The sequence below is a fragment of the Furipterus horrens genome, unplaced genomic scaffold (genome assembly GCF_987537825.1).
Source record: "Furipterus horrens unplaced genomic scaffold, mFurHor1.1.pri manual_scaffold_4, whole genome shotgun sequence".
Lineage (NCBI taxonomy): Eukaryota > Metazoa > Chordata > Mammalia > Chiroptera > Furipteridae > Furipterus > Furipterus horrens.
The window spans coordinates 74,824,307-74,841,163 of record NW_028327174.1 but is presented as its reverse complement, the minus strand read 5'-3'; the positions used below and the strand labels follow the sequence as shown (position 1 = coordinate 74,841,163).

The 16,857-nt window shown below is 37.9% G+C and overlaps 1 protein-coding gene and 1 pseudogene across 1 annotated transcript; both read right to left on the bottom strand.

Annotated features, from left to right (window-relative positions):
- Positions 1-940: 940 nt before the first annotated feature.
- Positions 941-11,315, bottom strand: LOC150012233 (neuron navigator 3-like). The gene is made up of 6 exons (XM_090275153.1): positions 11,247-11,315; positions 9,901-9,976; positions 5,250-5,347; positions 2,929-3,024; positions 2,485-2,653; positions 941-1,010 (listed from the first exon to the last, which is right to left on the bottom strand). The coding sequence occupies exons 1-6, from the start codon at positions 11,313-11,315 to the stop codon at positions 1,000-1,002; spliced, it is 519 nt and encodes a 172-aa protein (XP_090131279.1). The 3' UTR covers positions 941-999.
- A 430-nt stretch (positions 11,316-11,745) lies between these two features.
- LOC150012232 (elongation factor 1-alpha 1 pseudogene) lies at positions 11,746-16,277 on the bottom strand (annotated as a pseudogene).
- Between the last annotated feature and the right edge of the window lie 580 nt (positions 16,278-16,857).

The following is a 16,857-nucleotide window of genomic DNA, read 5'->3' as shown; positions in this document are numbered from 1 at the left end:
AAAAATAACATGACCCAGGTTCATGTTCCTAACACATGCAGTTTCCTAAGAGAAACTGAGGTTCAATTAATTGAGAATGCAATGAATAACTATAGGTAAAATCTACTTTTAGGCATAAGCAATTTCCTTTTTAGGATTTCTTATTTTACTCAGAATATATGAAAGAACTAGCTAGTTTTTACAACCTCCCATGCCTATTTAAAATCTGGGAGTGTTCAAGCTGACTATTACAGTACATGAAATTTTAGTTGGTATTAAAAGGGATACTATTTAATATCCAAAGGGTCCTAAGCACAAATCCTATAGAAATATGATGTAAGCAATTGCTGTTTCCAGAATATCTGCCTGAAATATTCTAATTATACCCAAATCCCCCTTACTACCAATATCAGTTAATTCCCACGACTTATTTATTAGGGTCAGATCAAGTATTGACTTTTTATAAAGCTATAATTCCTCCAGGAATTGTTGTTTTCCCCTCTTGCATCTATAGCACTTTGCATGGACCTCTTTCTACTCTAATACTTCCTAACAGAAACCGGGTAAGGACTCTGTCATTTCCTTCCCAATGCTTGTGATAACTGAATGGTATTGAATAGCAATCTTGTTCAAATTCATGAAGCAGGCTTTAGTCATGTATCAGATAATAGTTTAAGTCAAAAAGATGGATACATTTCCATGTACAATATAGTAAAGTTTTACACAATCTTCATGCTTAATCACTTAAGACACTTGGATAAATAGCAGCAGTCCTCACAGGAATCTGTGACTTGCCTTACTGGACTTGTGGTCCACGTTGAAAGTGGCAATTGCATCCTCTGTTTTTTTCCTCCCAGATTTGGTTATTACATACTCAGCAAGTTTGTTTGCTAAATAGGTCTTTCCAGTACCACTAGGTCCTGAGAGTAGAATTCTGTGATGCTCCAACAACAAGTTAAAGTACCTTTGGATAATTGGTTTAGGAATCAGCGTATCAAAAACACAACTGTCCAAACTGTTTTATTCTAACCCTGAAATAAGAAACAGAGGGAACAGCAGGCCTTGTTATTCTACACAAGCCAGAATTTAAAATATAGCATCAACTGACAACAAAGCTTTGTTATTCATAGGAATGCGTCCTTGCAAAATACTCTCTTTGATAATTCTATCCCATACACATAAGCTTCTTCTCCTTTTTATTGAATTTATTGCCATTTTGAAGACAGAACACCAGTAGTAAGGTAGGGTAAACATCACACAAAAGCAAGCCATTTCCTTTGTTCAGGCTTCCTTCCACTGTCCACTTCATGTTTACCTCTTAAATGTCCAAAGATAAATGGAAGCATCATTATACAATCTTATTCCCTTTGAAGGTGGTAGTTTTGTTAACCACATGATCTCACTAATATGTGGGGTCTAAGGAATAAAATAAACTGATGAACAAAACAGAAACAGAGGCACGGATACATGGAAGAACAGACTGACAGTGTCAGAAGGGAGGGGGCTGGAGGACTGGATGAAAGAAGGGGAAGGAATTAGCCAAAGCACATACATGTGAGACCCATAGACACAGACACAGTGTACCAGAGAGAAGGGGGGCAGGGGCTGGGTGGAGGCAGGCAAAGGGGGGAAATGAGGACAGCTGTCATAGTGTACACATTAAAAATACAGTTAAGAACTAATAAATGTAAAGAATTAACATCAAACACATATGTGTGTGCTTATAGTCTTGCCTTTTTCTTCTGGTTTCTCCTCTGTATTTCCATTTAGCTCTCATTACACATCCCAGCTGTATGACCACTTAAGCTTTTGAAGAATACAAACTGTGATATTTGGTAAGAAATTAGAAAGGAGAGAAACAGTATCTCCTTTTACTTACTCAATTAGCTTAATCATAAAATCAAATATTGACACAGTCCTCTATTAATTCATAGTTTATATAACTGTGTTCTGATTCTTTAACATGTGTGAACAAGGAATTATGGAGACAGTTATAATTTAGATATTCTATTTGCCTACAACTAATCACATCACCCAAAACAAAGAAAATAGAATTTTTCACTCTTGATTCTGAATTTCAATTCTCTCTCCACAGTGGATATTTAATGGGTATACATATTTTTAAATAAAAATTATGGTGATGAATACATTACTTTGGAATATACAATAAATTTTTTGAATCCTCCCTACATGAAAGATGATAGTGCAAGAGACTTTAGAAACTTGAAATTCCCTAAATCACATCCTTTTTTAGTAAGTCCTAGAGAATTTTCAAAATTACATTCTGAGTTTCACATCCTCAAATCCAAAGAATTTCATTTACTTGGGTTTTAGTGTCTTAAGTAGGATTTCTCTGTTTAAAATATAAAGATGGATCATTTCATACCCAAACTATCAAAGTAGTTAACATCATTTTCAAATGTCAAATACAGAGAAAAACTGCAAAAAAATAATTTTTTGGGGTTAAAAAACACAATATGCTGACCTTTTCATTTTTGTTTTTACCTCTCAGGTTCACAGTGATGATGTTATTATCTCCAACAAGGTAGCCACAAGGCAGCAGCTCAGGCACTTCTAGGCTATGGGCTCTAATTAAACCTCTTACGCAGTAGCTAGCAATGCAGTCGGCGCTCAGACCAAGGCTAGAGGATGTATCAATGCAATACACATATTCCTAAAGGGAACACATGAAAAAAGAAAGTCAAAACAGGTTCAACTCATCTACAAAAAAATACAAAACTCATGGGGATATGAAGCTAGCTGTCAAGAATTTTAGAAATGGGTAATATAAGGATTATTAATATCAAACAGCATAAAGATAGAAAGCTTTTCTTGATATCTGGAATGAGGGAGAGCAAAAGCAATTATGTCTATGCTATTAAAGCTAAGAGAAATATCCAAAATGAAACATATCTGAACATTAATATCTGGATATCTTGCTCAACTTACCTTAAGGAGACGTCTAATTACACCATCTAAGACATCCCACTTGGTTTTCCCACTAACACCGATGGATCCTATCAAATATGCCTGAGGCTTCTGATCCTAAATAAGAACAAAATAAAACAAGGTAAAAACCCAACTGTGTGCCTTGTCTCATTACTACATTTTCTACTAAAATGTATTAATGTAGTGATGAGTAAGACTAAAATATTTATTAAGCCTATAGGTTTTATAGTAACAGATACACACAGTGGATTATATAAAATAAAATACACCCCAACAAACTAACCAACCAACCAACCAACCAAAGAAAAATAGAGCAATGGCAACAAAACAAGAAAGAAGGAGATTGGATGAAATGGTATGGTCAAGGAAAACTGATTCATGACCTATTCAGTAGAAGGGTAAGGGCCGGGAGAGACCAGTCTTCCATTTTAATGCAGTGGGTCCATTCCTGAAGACAAGCACCTGGTAGGAAGGAAATGGTGACAGAGATGGAATAGAACTATATCATATGAGTCCTAGATCTTCATCTTACGATTTATGTGATGTTATCTTTTTTAAGTCTTTTTTTCATTTATTAACTTAGAATCTCTCTCAAATCTTATCCAGCTTTAAAAATAAGTTATCCATGGGAGTATGACATTCATGTTTATAAAACAGGTCCCATTTTGAGTTTACCAAAAAAATGCACAATTTAAAAGGACTTGCTAGGTAATGTATGGGACTCATTTTAGCAAGCAAAGAATCTCTTTACAATACAAACACCGGTCCCAAATTTATCTTTTTTGTGGGATTATCACCATTACTTAGATATAGCCTGCTAAGTAGCCAGTACATTTAACATAAAAAGTGGAGAAGTTGACAGCAAAACCATTGTGATTTTTTTTACTACTATTATAGAATAAATGTGGGTGTCCCCTCCCCAACACAAAAAAATCATGTTCAAGCCATAACCCCCAATGTGATGGTATTTGGAAACAGAAACAGTAGGAGTTCATTAGAATTAGACTAGGCCATTGAAGTGGGCCTTTCATAATGGGATTAGTGGCCTCACACATAGGGACAGAGAAAGGTCCCTCTCCTCTAACACACACATTGAGGAAAGGCCTTGCCAGGACGTGGTGAGGAGGTGGAGGTCTGCAACTCCAGGAGATAGCCCACCCACATCAGCAATCAGATCGCTGGCACCTTGGTTTGGGACTGCAGTACTGTGAGGACATAAATAAATGTCTGCTGTTGACGCCACCTAGTCTGTGGTATTTTGTTATGGCAGCCCAAGAAGACCAAGACAACTACTTTCAATGTTCAAAGACACTGCCTTTTAGAATAATTCTTTTAGAATTATTTTGAGAATAAAGAAAACTTGTTTTCCAGTGTTATTGTAACAAATTCAAAATGAACACTCACACAATGCTTTACAAGCAGCTACTTTTAAATTAGGGACAGTTTTCAGCTTCACTGAGACCATAATGTCTTTCACATAAAGACCCACTTCAGGAATTCAAGTACAGATCTGAAGCTAAAGCAGAAAGTTTATGGCATGGGGATTCTTGGAATATTTGCTAGTGTAAAAATTCCTAAGTGCCTTCTCACTTTTTTTCAAACTTAAGTACTTCAATTATTTTAAAATTCTGAAGCATTTTTTTTCTGTTTTAAAAAAAGAAAACTTATAAATTTGTATTCCTGGCCACTAAATTACAGATTCAGCTTGAAATGTTATTTTTAGTTTTAAGAAAGAGCTAGAATCAGAATGACATTGTCAATTTGAAGGCAATATTTGATTCCAGAAAAAACAAAATCCTTGCCTATTCAGCTCATACCTTGCTTAAAAATGATACATACAAGTAGCATCAACGGAATTTATCATAATGAGTTCAGTAGAATGTCTTTCCAGTGTCTAGAATATTTATTTATATAGCTTATAGTGTTTTCTTTGTACGAAGACATAATTGACAGCTGTAGAAACATGTTACTGCACATCATAAATACCACCTGTATTCTACAAGTGAAACACAAAGAATATTTTAGAAAAGATATTTATGTCAAAGACAGCACTGTGTTTTCCTTAAGTTCTAGAAATTAGGGTGGCTGGCAATCAACATCGTATTCAGTGAATGAACACAATGTACCGAGACACAGTTCTAACTACTTGACGATGTCATTTCTTTCTGGCCCCTTTTGTGCCTCTATGATATATTAAGGTAAAGCCAAGACACACACTTCTGATACTATGTTTATCAGGACAAATATTCAAATATAAAATACATTTGATTCATGGTCATACTCAGCCTTTAGTAATAAAGAACTTAAGGCTAAAGAAGTACCTTCGCTCGACCGTAGCCCTTGCATATGGAGACTATAATCTTCACACTGCGTCCATCTTTGTGTCCATCTGCAACACCAGCATCATCTAGCAAAATAGCTACCAATTTAAAAAGAAAAACACACATAGCAGAGTCACGGGAGCTCAGATTTGTTCACTGTCATGGATTTCTCCCTCAGAGTTAGTTTTATAACTGTCAATAGAAATATTCAGCCTTTCTACTTCCCATTCCAGCCTAATTGGGTTAAAAATCCTTAGCCTTCAAGATGAATTACTGTGGTTGGGTTAAAGTTTTCAGTCCAAGATTTTATTTCCGCTTCCAAAGATCTTCCCCCAAGTTCCAGGCCACTGTCTTCAGATGAAGAAGTAAGGGGTGCCCTTTTCTATTACACACCGGTCTGAGCAATACCTGAGTAATATTCGGCTACAAGATGAAAAGCAATCTGATTTTTCAGTCCTATCTAAAATATCCACGTTCAACTCTCAGGTGCCGAAATTGACTGTCAACTGAAATTATTTTCAAGCATTTGGCATCCATCCAGGTATATCACTGCTTACCTTATATTTATAAGTACTATAGTGTTATTGAATTTCAGCCGTAGCATAGAAATACTTTTTTCCAGAAATATATTGACATCACTCTCCTGTACTCTTTATGCTTATAGTTTCAAAACTGGAATTGTATTACCAGTAATCAGCTAAGAGTTACAGAAGCATGATAAAGCTAGCTAACCTTGAAAGTACCAGTCTTTAAATGTGATAAACGATAAATTTCAAAATGTATTATATGAGACTACTGTCCAAATTGGAGAATTATTAAGGCAAACTATCCCAAATATATGTTTTCCTTTGACAATGGTATTTTTATTGAGCCATATTTAATATGAAGATAGTTTTGTGGACAAAGGAAACTGGGCTATGTGCTGAAGAGCACGTGTGCCTGGTGACAGGAAGACAGAGCTGCTCTACCTGTAATTTTATAGAAACAAGGGCTGTGATTGTAACATCAAAGAAACAACAATTTAATCAAATGGCTTCTAAAAATGAAATTGTGCTGTTATCTTAATAAGTAGGAATATGCACTGTCACAAAGGAAGGAGTAAAACAACATTTAGAATTTGAGGAATATGAAGATTTTTGCTGGAAATTTTTTAATCATCAAAGACAATCTCCCTTACTGGAATTTATTTTACCACATTAACATCCTCACAGTCTCTCACCTTTTAGCCTATGCAACTAAAAAATAAAGTACTTCCTTCAGTGCCATCTTAATTCTCTTTCTTCTTTTCTCAGAAGTTTATAGTGGATTACTGGTAGCAGTTCACACCCAAATTTCTAACAGTTCATGACCAAATTAACTTTTTACTACTTTGCTAAATTATTCATAAATGTTGATAAGTACTCAAAAGTATTTATTACACACAAAACATATTTGAAACTATTCTGGGGATTGGAAATAAATACTAAGGTGAAAAGGAAAGCGAGTTTTCTACTCTTTTGTAATATACATTCTCAACAAGATAATTTCATAATGTGTTAAGTGCAAGAAATAAAGGGCATGGGTCAGTGAAATAGAATAAGTGAAGAAAGCCTGCTCTCGACAGGTAGGTTATCTTGGAGGGCTGCCTGGAGGACGTGGTGTTTGAAAGACAAGGAGGTTCAGAAGTGCTATGCAAATGAAGACCTACAAAAAGATGTCCAGTCAACACAAACAAGTACAAAAGTCATGATGAAAGAGCTGGGTGTGTTCATGGAACAGACAGATGTTTACAACGGCAGTAGCATGGAGATTAAGGGGAGAATGGGGAGTATGAAATGATGTTGAAGTAAGGTCCAGATCATACATGACCTAGTAGTCCATAATAAGGAATTTAACTTCATTTCCGATCCACTTGTCTGCTCAAGTTTGCCTTAGAAGATGTTATTCATTTTATGCTTAAAAACTATGCTTAAAATATGACATGCATCTTGACAGCAATATGATAAATATTTACCAACAAAGACTGACTGTCTTTGGCTCTCACGTATGTGACTACTTAAAGCAAGATGAATATAGGAGTTAAAAGTTCAGGCGCTTGATCCATCCAGACGTGGGTTCAGATATTAGCTCTGCCACTTACTAATTGCATGGTCTTCAACAAATTATTGTAATCACTTTCCTAAGTCTTGATTTCCTCATCTGTACAATAGGGCTCAAGTAGTATCTGCTCCATAGGGTTACTGAGAGCATAAATAGGGTTCTGACAGGGGTCTCCCCTGCCCCCGCCCCTTGCAGACCAGTAACTGTCCAGTCTGTGGCCTGTTAGGAACTGGGCTGCACAACAGGAGGTGAGTGGCAGCAGACCTTCCCTGGCATTACCTCCTGCCTGAGCTCTGCCTCCTCTCCTCCCCACAAACCCCTACTCTGTCGGTGGAAAAACTGTCTTCCATGACACCGGTCCTTGGTGCCTAAAATGTTGGTGTCCACTGGAAGAGATAATGCTTTGAAAGCACTTTCTTCCGGTGTTTGGTGTTTAAGAAATATAGCTGTTCTAACTATTATTCCTTTTCTCCACTTGTTTCTTCCATTTCCATTCACAGTGGGAGGTGCACATCGTGACTCACCCTGGGTCTTCCCCTGTTCGCAGTATATGACAGGCTGATCACCCCAAGAAATAACTCAAGGGAAAATAGAAACAGCAATTTTGAGTTAAGGGTCCTCTGAGGTTTGTTATGAAAAATTAGTTACCACTTTCAAGGGAAGAACAAAGAGACCTCTCATTTTGGTTACAATATAATTTTGACAAAAATAAACCCGACTTTTCAAACTTATACCTTTACTGGATGTATGGAGCCTGCAGTTATGTTTCAGCAACTGGACATTTGTAAATTATCCTCTCTCCAACCTACCTCTTTCTTAAAAAAAAAAAAAAAAAAAAAGTAATCATGAACCTAAGAAAGTGTTTCTATTAAAATTCCCTAGTATGGATGCCTCTCTGATTTTCAATTTTGAACTCACTAAGCAAGAACGAAGGCAATACCAAAGTACGCAAAAACTGTGAATTTGATTAATTTTATATTTAATCTTTATGGGTTCTAGTCTTTCCTAGACATGCATTTTAGTTTCATTTTTACATGGCTGTTCTTTCTCAATTACCTTCAATACTAACCTTGCCTTGTTCAACCTCACTGGATTTCCCTAGGAGAAAACAAAATCACGAAGCGGGCAGTGGAGTCCTGCCATTACACCACCCGTAAGGCACCAGCCGTCGTCGCTCCTCAGGAGGGAAGCCCAGGCCGCAGACAGGCACTTGCTGCCTGTGGTGTGGATCCTACTGCACTTGCCTGTCAGGTTCCTCACCAAGTCAACATAAGGCCATTTCTCAGGAACCTCTTATTCTATGTATTGGAAGCTTTTGTTCTTTCTTTTTAAGCACCTTTCAAAGAGTGTGGATGGACCTTAGAGATAATTCATACATTCAAGTTCTTACCATATTTCCATAGTTTTATTTTCCTACTGATTTGTGAGTTCATTTACTAAGGCTTCTCTCTGTGTTTGTCTTGGCTGCTAGTATTTGTTTTACATGGTGCTTAGTCTCAGGATTAGTTTCTCTCCCCTGTCCCCACCAAATGCTATAAATGTTTTCCTGATTTTTCAGGGAGTTTCTAATTGCCTTTTATAAGAAGAGAGCAAGTATACATTTAGACCATTCATTTTACATTATGAAGGGCAGATCTAATAGTAGAATTTTTAAAAAGCAAGAGATGTGATTGATTTAAAATGTCACCTATATTATTAGCATGCTGTGTCTCTGGTTCTCTTCTTTATTTTCATCACCATCTTCTATATTTTAGTGTAATTTAAGGCAACCCGTCGTGTCTCAGTTCTATAATGGAATCCTAAGTTACCCAGGAACATGCAGATTACTGATTGTCAAGCGTCATCTGGTGGCTGTGCTTTGTAATTACCACAGATACACATGTAACTCTCCTACACTAAATCTTATGTGCATAAAATGGCTCAAAGTCATAGGAGCAGTTATACTTTTAATTGACTTGTTCATCAGATATCGACAACATCATGTCATATGATTCAGTCTGCAATTGAATCAGCCTGAACCCTTGTTCCATCATCAATACCACTGGATACAATAGCAGAATACAGTGTGTTCTTTTTGTTTGTTTGTTGAAAAGTTAATAAATCTTCAGACTAAGTGATTAGCATCATTATGTTCTCTCTCAGCAACATTATGCAGCTTCATCTAATCAAATTTCTGAATTAGTCCTCATACACTTGCCACTGGGCTCTGTACACTTAAAACACCACCAAACTGCATGGGCTTATTAGTATTGTATTCATGAGTACCAATGATCATCAAGTTTCTTTATCCTATTGTAATCATGGAGAAAATATTTCTCAAAAAGTGATATAAAAACCATACCTCTAAGTCTTTCACTCTTCCCCAGGAATGTGCTTTAAAAATTACAATGATGTAGAATAAATTTACAAAATAGAAACAGGACTATTTCTGAGAATTAGAGTGTTTACATTTTAAGAGGGTATGAGTGAGAAGAGTTGTGGGTAACGTTCTCCAAATTCCAGTATCTGCACCCACACCCTTCCCACACCCCGTTAAGTCATAGGCATGCTTTCATTCAGGCAGCTGTGTTACCTGAGGTAACAGACTCTGTGATGTTCAGATTGTTCAGGAAAGTCCCAGTGATTGCCGTGAGGACGAGGAGGAAGTGCTACTTGAGGACTGTGAGGGTGGCCGAGCGGGCTTAGCTGTGTTACCAGTTTCTGCCTTCAACCGGTCATTTCCAGCCTTCAGTATTTCAATTTCATTCTTTCGTGAAGATGGGAAACATGAAAAAAATTGAACAGGTTTGATTGAGAAAATGGCGTCACTTCTTTTATCAGAGTTAGTTTGTTTACTAAGTAAAGCATATGGTGATATGTTAAATAAATAAATATAAATTATACAGATTTCCTCCCAAAGAAGGAAAAGTAATATTTTATCTCTCTCTCCCATACATATATTCATGTATTCACAAATACAGACACACTGAGCATTAGGATTTTAATATTATTTCTTGAATATATCATATATTTGAGGAGTCTTCCAGGATATGGTTTCATTCGAATTAAGAATACTATAATTGAAGGCTTCAGAACATTTCTCATTTTAAAAGTATTGTTAAAATCTCACAGCAAATAATGACATTTTTAATACTCTAAATATAAGGAGAGTTGAAACTCAGGGCAGAACAATGCAAATAAAGCAATTTCAAATTGCTTCAGAATCCTAGCTAACATCTGAAAAAGTTTTTGTTCCTTCAAAATGGGGCACTAGGCTCTTTAATACAACAAAAGCCTTTTGATGAATATAAACAATGGCAGATGAATCTGCTCAGCAATGAGCTTTTTCTTACTTCAGTCATCTGCAGCACCAAGTGATTACTGGTTTACAATAATAAAATGAAAACTTAGCCTGAGAACAGACTGGTTCTGAATTTAGCCTTCAGATGCTTCAAAAAAGAAAAAAAAGCTTTACTTTTACATATGGCATTCTATATTACTTTTACTTTCATTTGGGAAGGCTTGAGTTATATTTCCATAGCTTTCTCATTACTTTGGCTTTTCAGTAGAAAATAGGTAAAGGTATTTGAAAGTCAGATTTCAAAACAACAACAACAACAAACCAACATAAAGGTAAATCATGGAAAAGTGAAGAAGCAAGGATCGTAGTGGCCTCGCTAAGAACAGCTGTCAGAGGAATCCAACTGCAAGTACAAGTGTCTTGAACGGTCTGTGTGCAATTGGCCAGCTTGCACTCCGACTTCCAACACCTGAGATTTCTCTGTCTGGTGTTAAGAAACAAGTTGCAAAGACAGAATAAAGAGAGTACATTTCCAAAAAAGGCTGACAGTGAGATTTATTTTTTGTAATAACTAAATGAATAAAATGAGCAGTGTTTTAATCTCTCCAGGTGCTCCTAGAGGGTGCGTGAGCCCTGACCTGCATGCGGTTCATGGCTCCCCTGGTCTGATTCAGGTGATGAGCTGAGCTGAGGGCCTCCAGCCGCATATCCGTTAATTTTCATTCCTTTTCTCTGAGCTCACCCTTCGGCTGCAGAATTATCTCTGCCTCAGCCTCCGTGCATTTGCAGATCCTAAAAAACGGGAACAAGCACAACTTCAGTGGTTGGGGGAAGCCAGAGCTTTAGGAAAAGTAATGCTTCTTTGAAAGGCTGAACAGTAATATTACCTAGCAGGTACAGAAATTGTTCACTGCTGGCAAAATCCAGAGTAAAGAAGAAAGAGTTGTTTTTTGTTTGTTTTTTTTTCTCATTAAACTTTGTTTTAATGGGTCTCAAAAGTTCTGTGACAGATTTTGGTCAAGTTGTTTCCATTAAAAAGTACTGATTTTAAAAACTAATAACTTAACTGCCACACACACACAAAAAAACCAAATGGTCCACAAAATTCTCCTTTCCTTCTGAAGGTTTTATGATGCATTATAATCATTAACCAGTCCTTTACTATTAAACTTAAATGGCCAATTGAGACAAACAGTTCTGAGACCGTTCTTCCACCACTGATGAAGACTGGGGTGGCAGGTGTTGGGGATAATATTCATTTAGCCTTCTGAGCTTTCTGGGCAGACTTAGTGACTTTGCCAGCTCCAGCTGCCTTCTTGTCCACTGCTTTGATGACACCCACAGCAACTGTCTGTCTCATGTCACGAACAGCAAAATGGCCCAGAGGAGGAGAGTCAGAGAAGCTCTCAACACACATGGCCTTGCCAGGAACCATATCAACGATGGCAGCATCACCAGATTGCAAAAACTTTGGGCCATCTTCCAGCTTTTTCCCAGAACGACGATCAATCTTCTCCTTCAGCTCAGCAAATTTGCAAGCAATATGGGCTGTGTGACAATCCAGAGCAGGAGCATATCCAGCACTGATTTGGCCTGGATGGTTCAGCATAATCACCTGAGCTGTGAAGCCAGCTGCTTCCATTGGTGGGTCATTTTTGCTGTCACCAGCCACATTGCCACGACGAACATCTTCGACAGACACGTTCTTGACATTGAAGTCCACATTGTCCCCAGGAAGAGCTTCACTCAAAGCTTCATGGTGCATTTCAACAGACTTTACTTCAGTTGTAACATTGACTGGAGCAAAGGTGACCACCATGCCGGGTTTGAGAACACCAGTCTCCACTCGACCCACAGGGACAGTACCAATACCACCAATTTTATAGACATCCTGGAGGGGCAGACGCAGACGCTTGTCAGTTGGACGAGTTGGTGGCAGGATGCAATCCAGAGCTTCAAGCAGTGTGGTTCCACTGGCGTTGCCATCTTTACGGGTGACTTTCCATCCCTTGAACCAAGGCATGTTAGCACTTGGCTCCAGCATGTTGTCGCCATTCCAACCAGAAATTGGCACGAATGCTACTGTGTCAGGGTTGTAGCCAATTTTCTTACTGTAGGTGCTGACTTCTTTAATAATTTCCTCATATCTCTTCTGGCTGTAGGGTGGCTCAGTGGAATGCATTTTGTTAACACCGACAAATAGCTGTTTCACACCCAGTGTGTAAGCCAGAAGGGCATGCTCACGGGTCTGCCCATTCTTGGAGATGCCTGCTGCAAATTCACCAACACCAGCAGCAACAGTCAGGACAGCACAGTCAGCCTGAGATGTGCCTGTAGTCACGTGTTTGATAAAGTCTCTGTGTCCTGGGGCATCGATGATGGTCACATAGTACTTGCTGGTCTCAAATTTCCACAGGGAGATATCAATGGTGATACCACGCTCACGTTCAGCTTTAAGTTTATCCAAGACCCAGGCATACTTGAAGGAGCCCTTGCCCATCTCAGCGGCCTCCTTCTCAAATTTTTCAATGGTTCTTTTGTCGATCCCACCACATTTATAGATCAGATGACCAGTAGTGGTAGACTTGCCGGAATCTACGTGTCCAATGACCACAATGTTGATGTGAGTCTTTTCCTTTCCCGTTTTGGCTTTGATTTAGTACTGGTGGTTTTCGCGACACCTGTGTTCTGGCGGCAAACCCGCTGCGAAAAAAACAAAAGCAAGAAAGAGTTTTACCAGCAGTAATACATTCACAGGCTCAAAACTGGAAATAGTAACTATCATTTCCTTTAATCTTTTCTTCCTATTTCCTGAAGTATGAAACAGGCTGTTATTACTCTATATAGTGATCCTCAAAATTCCCTTGTCACTGATACTTATGGGGCTGAAGAGTCATAGTGATGTTACATTTAATGCTACCATTTTCCAAGGGACTTAAATCTCTATTTGCAGCATCTGAAATATTCTTTTTCAAAGCAAATTTATTATCTCCTTAAAACTTTGTTTCCTGTTTTATAAAACTATGCAAAGAATAACTTTATTTGCCACGATACCAGCTTCAAGTTACCATGAAAATTCAATAAAAATATTGTAGAAAATAAATCAGAGATTAGTTTTGAACATTTAAATAATGGATGAGTGTTATATAATCCTCCTGCTAGGCTCAGCTGATTAAAGGGATCACAGTTAATGAAGCTAAATCACAGATTTCAATCCATAAAAGCAGCCTAAGTGAGGGCTGCTTGAAGGTCAGATATACTACAGCCTTCCTGCTTTGTTTGTGGTGGTTGTTGTTCTGTGGACAGCTGTGTTAGGAAATAGGTCAAAAGAATATGTTTTATGACTAATGTCATTTCCATTTAAAATGTGAGGACTAGGTTGCTGGTCACAAGACGTTAGAGCTATGTTCTTCCTTCCTGTGTAAGTTATGAAATTTCACAGGATGTCCAAGCATCTTAAATGGTCTTTAGTGGCCCTGTTCAATATGACAGTTCTAGGCTCGTCACTGTCATAGGCATACAAGGAAATCTGATTTAAATAGTATATAACACAAAGAGACTCATCAGAGCACATGTTTCTACATTCTCAATGTTGTATTCTTTCTTATAACCTCAAAGAGAGGGCGGTGGTAAAAATGCTATGCTGCAATATCTCACACAGTTAACGAAAATGGATTGTGGTTTGGCTTTAGGAAACTAAGTTTTGCTTCAAAAACAGAAGGAGAGAGGAGGTGTTTATGGCTGAAATGCATGCGAGTGATTTTAGAAAAAGCAAAAGCGAACACTGCCTGGGTTAGAACCTGGATCTTTGCAGCTTTCATGCATCACACTCCATTTTACCGGGATCTATGCTTGTAGATCACAGGGCCATTGTGCCGTTTCTTTGGTGGCTAGACAAGTGGTGACCTGCATTTAATGTACGGTTAGACGGATACATAGACAAGTGCAAGTGAAAAGAAGTGAGGGTAATAACATAGAAAAGTGGAGAATGAGATCAAGAAACACTCAAATTCTAATATATGAAAAAAGGAACACAAATGGTGACATTCTAAGAAGATCTGCCAATGACTGGCGTGGAGACCCTTTGGCAGTACGACCTGATGACATTTAGAACACAAGGACAGGCTTGGCCTGAGGCTGTCTTTTAAAAACGCATCAGCGTTCTGCAGAGGGAGCGACTTACACTGAGGCCGACTGTGAGGGCTTCAGGGACGCTGACCCACAGTGGCCAGCGTTATGGGGCAACTTGGGGGAGGCTGGAAGGGATGAGTCCATGAGTTCTTCAATGTCCGAATGCGAGGAAGGAGGCTTGGTGGACTTCTTCCCAAAGGCTTGTTTGAATGAGCTTCTCAGCTGAGAAAAGGACAGAAATTACCTGTCCCATCTATTTGCACTTGGTGGATTTTGCTTTGGGGCGTTAGTTTGCAGGTGCCATCCTAGCCACTGCCTGGGGTCAGTATGTTTAATCGGAGTATTAACAGTGGCAGCACAGTATCTCTAAAAAAATGATACCGTGTTTTGTGTTTTTGTTTTATTCTCGTATCAATCCAGTGCAGCACACATACAAATAGGGAGGCTTTTAAATAGTGCAGGGTGAAGGGCATGGCTGTCAGTGCACTCATTTAAACTTAGTACCTTGAAGGGATTTTATTTCCAATGCTTCTATCTTCAAGGTAATTTGTTTTAAATGGCCACTATAGCACTACAATCAAGTCATGTCCTGCTGACAGTATCAACTTAAAAAGCAAAATTAAATCAAATTCACCTAACACTTCATTAACTGTGGTTTTCTATTCAAAATTTCAATCCCCATATGATTCAAAAAGCAGACTTAGTAACCCCTACAGCTTTGTTCAGAAAACGGTTTTACTTCTTTTTAAAATTTGAGATTAAAATGAAAAGACACAAAGAAAAGACATACAAGGTAATCTTCTTTTAAAAAGGTATGAAAGCCTACTTCCAAAATAAATAGCATTCATGCCAAGGTAGGGTGTTTTCTATAGATGCATGCCAAATTGTCCACGGTTTATATTCACCTCACTTCCTCTAGAGTTCACCTTGCAGAAACATGAAAGAGTGCAATTACAAATCAAGGGAATGAAGGCTGGTCAGTATTTTAAAATATTACCTGCATAAACATTTTTTTAAATAAAAAAGATATTTCTTTCATTTTTTAGAGAAGGCACTCCAGTAAAATCTTCTGATAGTTATGCTTTGGATTTTATTAGCAGTTGTATTTACTTAAAATCTACCTTTGTTTCACAGTATTAAAGGAAATTCTTCATTGTTTTTAAACATTTTTGCATCTTCCCTTCAGTTTTTTAGCAATTGCATATCATCATAAATAATATTTCTAGCAAACAAAGTATAGTTCTGTTAAAGTGTATTTCTATAGTCTTGATATATTCTCTTAGTAAAGAAAAATAAAGCAGACATTAATGTAGTTGATTTCTTTTGAGGTGAAGCTTTATTCACACAATAAGCCCTGTTGATGTCAGGGGTGGGGAGAGTCAAGGTCTCTTTTTTCCCTTTTACCAACTCCATTTCTTTTTTTCCTCTTTCATCATCATAATCATCACTATCACCTCCTCACCCATCATCAACAACATGTCATCATCTTCACCAGCATTATCAACATCACCATCATCATCATTAGGATCAGTCATCATCTTTCATCAGCAAAATATAATCCCTACTCTAAGTCATCTACTTAACAGATGTTATTTTCCTTTACAACAACTCTATAAAGTTAGTATTGATTATCTTCTTTTCACAGATGAAGAAATTTAGGTTTTGCAAAAGTTGAAGTAATCAACCCAAATCCAAGTCCTAAGTGGCAGATCAGGGATTCAAACCCAAGTTTAGCCCCAATGCTAAAGCATACTCTTCAGCACCAAGCCTCCCTGATCTGGGCGAGGAACACAGCATCTGTGGTTTAGTCCCTTGACTGAGACTCTTTGCAAACTGCTGCACATCTCTGAAGCCCCGCAGGAAAAAGCCTGACTCACTGTGCAGTGATGAGCTCCAGAAGCACATGAATGAGGATGGCTTACCCAGTTTTTCTTTTCCTTTACTTGGAGTCAGCATCATTACCACTGCCAATGCTGGAATGGCTGGTGGCACTGTTGATACTAGAAACGCTTTCTGAAGAATGCTGCCTTCTGATGAGGAGATCTAGCAACAGATTGAGAGGATCACATTTGCTCATAAAGGCTGTAATTCTGAACAAATAAAAACATAGCTATTCTG